Raw genomic sequence first — 6588 nt, 5'->3', positions numbered from 1 at the left:
CCTGCCAGACCTGAAGGGCAGAGCAGGCAGCGAGGGTGGAAACCACCCCAGGAGAAGCTTCCAGTGCTGGTGATGTCAAAAGCACTCGGTGCATCCATCCACCTCCCTCCTTCCCCATCCCACCATTGGGTCACCCTTTCCCCTCCAGCTACAGACGCCAGTGGGATGGAAACCTGCAGGGATACGTCCATCACTGCTCCCCGTGCCATTCTGAGCCACATCCTGGCCCCGCACCTCTGCCTGGCTCCTTCCATGGTGCCGTAGGGCTGACACAAGCCCAGGTAGGAGAGCAGGACAGACTGACACATCCCAGCAGGGTGACAGAGAAGTGAGAGCCGCTGATCCTCAGGCTGTTTATTGGCATCTCCCTCGGCTCAGCAGTAGGCACTGAGAGGGTTTGCTATGCACCAAAACAGCCCCAGACCCCCCCTGGGCATCACCACCCATCACATGTCCCTTGTGCTCCCTTGAACAAAACCCCATTGAAAGAGACCCCAAACCACCAGCAATGCAGAGGGGGGGGGTGTCTGGCTGCTGCATCGCCCCATCTGAGCCTCATCCGGGGTGCAAAATCGGGGGGGGTCATCAGCACCATGTGCACCCCGGCAGGGTGCTCCTGGGGTTCAAGTCCTGGGCACCAAGGGAAGGAGGAATCAGTTGTCCCCTGGGTTCCTCACATGTGGGTGCCCCTTTTACCAAAGGCTTGGGGGTCCTGGGTTGGGGTTCCATATCCAGAGGCTTTGAGTTGGGGTCTCTGTGTCACCCCCGCTTGTCCCCACGTCCTGGGGGGACCACAAGCGGAGGGGCCAGGGTTTGGCACGGTGAGATCCCCAGCACCCCATAGGGACCCCAGCACTGCAGGTCCCGAGGGCGAAGTCCGATGCGATCCTGTGAACATTCCCAGCCCTCCTTGGCTGAGCAATCCATAACACAGACGAAGAGCTGGGCTCGGCTCCGCAGGGAAGCAAACATCCCCCATGGCACCAAGCCCTTCGGCCTCTTCCTCCTCCTCGCTGCTTTATTCCTTAATTTCGGGGGCTTTTCCTTTATTTTTTCCCTTTTTTTTTAGATATATTTTCCTCTCTCCCGTGTTCCGCTTCTGTTTCAACATCAAACGAAAGAAGAAAACCCGGCGATGGGAGCTCTGGAGCCAGGGGCCAGGCTGCTGGGCGGGCGGTACAGGGTCCCGGGCTGGCTGGGGGGGTTACCGGGGGTCTGGGGGGTGGGAGTCCTGCTGGCTTTGGGCCGGAAGAGGCTGCCCTGCTGCGTGGAGGTGCTGTTGGGCAGGGCGGCGGGGTCGGGCTCGCCGGAGTCGCTCTCGGTGTAGCTGTAAGCCTGCGCCCGAGAGATGCCCTTCTGCTGCCGCCGCCACGAGTTGTAGTACGTGGGGTCGCTGATGTAGTGGTTCACAAAGGAGTGCGCTTTCTGGTGGCTGGGGTCCACCTCGTACTCGCTGTCACTGCCCTAAAGAAGGGGATAAGAGAATGAGGGCAGAGTGAGGGGCATCACCCCACCCCGCCGGCCCCAAACCGGCTCCTTGAGGGATGCTGGGGAGCGCATCCCAAAAGCCTTGCGGGGCTGCGGCACCGCTGGGGTTGTTTCTGCTGCTTTCTAAAGCTAAACAGAGCGCACACAAAAGGGCAATGGGGCCCCTCGGGGGGTCCCTGGGGCCGTGCTCCCCCCCCCCCCCCTCCCGGAGGCGGGAGGTGTTTTGGGGAGGCGCTGCCTTCCCGCTGGCTGTAATTGGATTCAGCCTCCTCCATGCGCACAAAGGGCCCATTGAGGGCCGTGGGGAAGCTGCCCCGGGCCAGCGCCAGCTCCCGCCGCTCTTCACAGCTCCTCAAAGAGCCACTCGAGCCCCGAGCCGGCAGCGGGGAGCGGGGCCGGCATCTGCAAAGCCACGGCCAGGGCAGGCAGCGAGGGGGGAACCGCTCGGGCTGGGCACCTCCATATGCTTGGGGACAGCGCCCCAAGGAGTGGCCCTTGGGTTCAGCCTGGTCTTGGGACTCAGCAGCCAGCATCCATGCGGGATGATGCTCCCGTGGGAGCTGCCCATGGCCACAGATGCCCCTTGCTCCAGGATGAGACAAAATGCCATTTTCCAGGGTTGCCACCAGTAACCGGGCAGCAGGACGGGCCCCAACCCCGCTGCCTTCCCATCCCCTGTCCTCAGCAGCCCTGGGTGCACCCCACGGTGCCACATCCCCAGCGCACAAGCCAGGGGCTGTGCCAGCTTTGCTTTGGCTCCGTGTCACGAAGCCACAGGGGATGCTGCTCCCAAAAAACGCAGGAGAGCAGGACCAGCATTGCCTTTCCCAAGCGCACAGCAGGATGTGCGTGGTGGTGGGCAGAGAGCGGGGTTGGTGCTCAGGGAGGGCTCCCAGCACTGTCCATCCTTTCCTTGTGTCCCTGTGTCCCACATCCCCATCTCCTGGGTGGGCACCTGAGAGTCGGACACCTCAGAGGGTTTCTCGGTCAGGCTGCTGCTCTCGGCAGGGATCAGGTCATTGTACTTGGTCACATCCTCATCCGAGTAGTGGAGGCTGCCGGGGCTGGGCCGTGGTGGGGACCTTGGGAGCAGAGGGATGCTCAGTGCAGGTCCCCGCTTGGGGCTCTGCCACACAGGGATGAGCCCAGCCAATCCACGGGACAGGCTCGGGGAGCATCCTTAAAGCCACATCCAGGCCCTCCAAAGAGCCTGTCCGTGGGCTCTTAGGGATTCCCAGCTTTTCAGGCTGCTCCGCATCCTGGCACAGCAGGCTGGTGCAGCGGCTTCAGCAAACGGCATTGGGCAGAATGAGGTCAATCCTGTGGGACGCCAGCCCTCCCCAGCCCCATTGCCACCCCACAATGGAGCAGGGATGAAAGGTCCCCCCTGCCCAGCGGGTTCCTACCGGGTGTAGATGCCGTTCTTGCGGCAGAAGGAATTCTTGATGGAGAGGCGCCGGTTGTTGAGCTCCAGGGCTGGGAAGCTGCCCTCATCCAGGCTCACCATCTCGCCATGGTTCAGGGCCGTCGCCTTGGAGCTGTTCCCTGAGGAAAAGGATGCTCAGGCTCCCCCAGAACCCTCCCCAGAATGTGTGCGTGTGTGTGTGTGTGGGGACACACCTGGACCTGGAATGGCCCTGGTAGGGTTGTGCCAGCTCCGGTGGGGACAGACCACAGCCAAGCATCAGCCTCGTGCCAGCGCTGCGGCCGTGCTGAGCCTGCTTTGGCTCTCGCCCGACCGGCCCCATCGCCTCCAGCTCCCGGCTCTGTTTGCTTAATGGGAGGTCTGGATTTTCCCCACAATTTGAGCCTTGACAGCTAAGAAAACAGAGCCGTGTTTGAGTAATCCCAGTGACCTCTGGCGAGCCCTCACTGGAGGCTGCCCTGCCTCCGGAGCCGCAGCAGGACAAGCCACTATTTCATCTGGAGCTCCCGGCTCCCTCCAGGAAGCCCAAAGCATCTTTATCGGATGTCATAGGAGGAGCTGAGCCCTGAGGCAGGATCCCACTGTCCCACTCACCCCAAAGGCAGGCGGGGAGGCTTCGATGGGGTCACAGAAACACAATATGGTTTGTGTTGGATGGGACCTTAAAGCTCATCCAGTTCCAACCCCTGCCACAGGCAGGGACCCCTTCCACTAAAGCAAGATGCTCCAAGCCCCTGTGCCCAACCTGGCCTTGGGTCAGAGCTCTGCACCCCTTGAGGGTCCCATTCACCACCCTCCAGTGCTCAACCTGAGTCTGACTTCTTGGAGTACTTCTTGCTCTGCCCGCGGATGATGAGCACGAAGACAAGCAGGAGGATGAAGATGAGCCCCACGAGGGCGATGACCACCAGGAACCACCACTCCTCATAGAACGGGTTGGTTTTCTGGGCTGGGGCACAGCAGGGAGGATCAGAGGGGGATGAGCACTGGCGGGGGGGGGGGAATGGATGGGGTCACCCCCATACTGGCCACTGGCTACCTGACACGGAGGGGGAAGGTGTGCTGGGGGTCCCGTAGCCATAGTCGTTCACAGCGATGACACGGAAGTCGTAGCTGACCCCCTGCTTGAGGATGTCCATGCTGAAGGTGTAGGAGGTCACCTCCTTGGGGATGTCTTTGATGAGGATGTCCCAGAGCCCCTCGTCTGGAAAAGAGAGGGAGCTTAGGAGAGGTGAGGCTGGGGGAGCAGCAGGACCTCTGTACCCATAAGAGCAGCAGCATCAATGAGTGCTGCTCCACCACTCACCAGCTCCTTTCCATCAGCCCCAGCAGCATGGTCCTCATGGACCAGCACACAGCTGACTCCCCAGACATCCATGTCCTAATCCCAACCCATCCTGTTGCGTGGCCTGGGAGAGCTCAGCGCTCCCTACCTCAGTTTCCCTTTCCCCTGAACCCATCCAAGGTGGGGATAGAAAGCAGAGCGGAGCTGCAGTACCTGAAGGACGGGCTTCGATGACGTATCTGGTGATGGGCCCTTGGCCGGGGTCCCCGCTGGACCAGTGGATGGTGATAGCTGAGCCATAACGGGAGATGAAGGGCTCGCCGGGGGGACCAGGGGCACCTGGGGACCAGAGCAGAGCTGGAGGCATGCGGGTACAAACTGCACACACCAAGCCAGCCCCGGTGGGGCTGGTCCCCATCGCATCCCCTCCCTCACCCCGACACAGCATCCCCCCCATACCTTCCCCAGGCCCCGTGGTGATGTTTGCTTCAACATCTGGCCCATAGGCAAAGGTTTTGGCCCGGATTCGGAACTGGTACGTGACGCCCTCGGCCAGGTCCTTCACCTTCATCCACAGAGGGCTGTTCCCCTTCACGTCCACCGTCACGATCTTACTGATGCCTGCAGGGATGGAGGCTGAGCCGGGTCCTTCCCAGAGCCCACCCGGCTCCCCCCGGCACCCCGGCCATGCCCTCACCATCCACGGGCATGCAGGGCTCATAGACCAGCCGGTAGCCCTCAAGGATGCCGTTGGGCAGCGGTGGTGGCTCCCAGGACACGTTCACCGATGTGGTGGTCAGCTCACTGAACCGGATGGATCCTGGGGCGCTGGGGGCTATAGGAGGAGAGTGGATGGGGCCAGCTCAGTGCTTCCGTCGGACATTCCCAGCATGAATCCAGCCCCTTTCCCTGTCTCCACCTTAATGGGGCTGGGACATTTGTTGGTGATGGTGATAAACCATCTCACCCCACCCCAATGCCTCTCCCCTGCGTTGTGGTGGGGATGGAGTCAAAGACCCTGCCAGGCTACCATGCGTGGCTCAGGGGATGAGTCCATTCATCCTTCTGAGACCTTCATCCTTCTCAAATCTCAGCCGAGACCTTCCTCTCCATGTGTCCCCAGTACACAAACCCTCTGGGGTATCTGATGTCTGCCTGGGAGCAGGAGCCGGGATGAAGGCATCAACTGAGCACCCCTAGAAGCTGGACCCACGGAGACGCCTCCCCATGGAGATAAGGGGTAGGAAGGTGCTGGTGTGACCGCGAGGGGCCGGAGGGAGCCGTGCCGCGGGCCCCACCTGCCTGCTGCGTGCGCCCCTTCACCGGGGCGCTGCGGGGCCCGTCTCCCGCGGCGTTGAAGGCGGCGACGCTGACCCAGTACGAGGTGAACCCCGTCAGGTTCTTCAGCTTCACGCCGCGCTCCGGCAGGAAAAGCGTCTTCACCCGCTCGCTCCCGTTCTGGCGCTGCGCCTCCCAGAAGTGGATCTGCGAGGAGGGAGGAGGGGAGCGGGGGGATGCAGGGATCCAGCCCCCTCTCACCCTCCCCGCGCCGTGAGGGTGCTGAGGCGCTGGCACAGGGTGCCCAGAGAAGCTGTGGCTGCCCCATCCCTGGCAGTGCTCAAGGCCAGGTTGGACGCAGGGGCTTGGAGAAGCTGCTCCAGTGGAGGCTCCTAAAGGATGGAGCTGAGCATCCCGGCTGCATCCCACAGGCATCCCAGGACCGAGGGCGCCACCTGCCGCCCTGCGACCGCCTGGCACCGGCATGGGGCTCCCGGTGTCTCCCCGCACTGCCAACAGCACGCACAGCATCTCCCAGAGCACCCAAAACCGGCCCAGATGCACCCACACACACAGCATCACTCAGGGGAGCTCAGCACCCACCGATGACACCCAGCATCCCGCAGGATCCAGCCCCCCCGCCGGTCCCGGCTCAGCAGCGGTACCTTGTACCCTTGGATGTCCCCGTTCTGGCTCTCCACGGGTGGCGGCTCCCAGGTCACATCCAGCTGCGTGGCCGTGGCCGCCTGCACCGCCACGTTCCGCGGTGGAGCGGTGGGCACTGTGCCGAGGGAGGGGACAGCGTCACATCCCTGCAGGACCGGGGACGGGAAAGCCCCTCCTTGACGCTGGGGGCATCCCTTGGCCTGGCACACACGCGGGAGCATGGGGCACCCACTGTGTACTCACCCGCTTCACCCACAAACACCTCCTGGGGGGGACTGGGGGGGCCCTCGCCCACGGCGTTGTACACGCTCATGCGGATCTCGTAGCGCCGGTGCTTGCTCAGGTCTGTGGGGGAAAGGGGTGAGCGGGGTCCCCGCTGCTGTGGGGAGGTCCTGAGACCCCCAGGAGACTGAGCAGCTCCTCCCATTGCTGGGTAGAAAGGGGG

The 6588-nt window shown here is 62.9% G+C and overlaps 1 protein-coding gene across 3 annotated transcripts in view; it reads right to left on the bottom strand.

The window, feature by feature from the left end:
- Positions 1–414: 414 nt before the first annotated feature.
- SDK2 (sidekick cell adhesion molecule 2) overlaps positions 415–6588 on the bottom strand; it is a 43424-nt gene continuing 37250 nt past the window's right edge. For all 3 annotated transcript variants that reach the window (XM_062616896.1, XM_062616897.1, XM_062616898.1), the window contains 11 exons: positions 6387–6488; positions 6143–6258; positions 5498–5684; positions 4897–5034; positions 4659–4820; positions 4413–4538; positions 3954–4118; positions 3723–3863; positions 2895–3033; positions 2444–2570; positions 415–1464 (listed from right to left, as the gene is read on the bottom strand). In XM_062616896.1, the coding sequence (XP_062472880.1) occupies positions 1111–1464; positions 2444–2570; positions 2895–3033; positions 3723–3863; positions 3954–4118; positions 4413–4538; positions 4659–4820; positions 4897–5034; positions 5498–5684; positions 6143–6258; positions 6387–6488 (1757 nt within the window). In that variant the 3' untranslated portion in view covers positions 415–1110. The remainder of the gene's footprint in view (positions 1465–2443; positions 2571–2894; positions 3034–3722; positions 3864–3953; positions 4119–4412; positions 4539–4658; positions 4821–4896; positions 5035–5497; positions 5685–6142; positions 6259–6386; positions 6489–6588) is intronic.

This window comes from Pezoporus occidentalis, unplaced genomic scaffold (genome assembly GCF_034315485.1).
Source record: "Pezoporus occidentalis ecotype Australia unplaced genomic scaffold, CSIRO_AGI_Poc_V1 ctg190, whole genome shotgun sequence".
NCBI lineage: Eukaryota > Metazoa > Chordata > Aves > Psittaciformes > Psittacidae > Pezoporus > Pezoporus occidentalis.
This window is presented reverse-complemented; position numbering and strand designations above follow the sequence as displayed.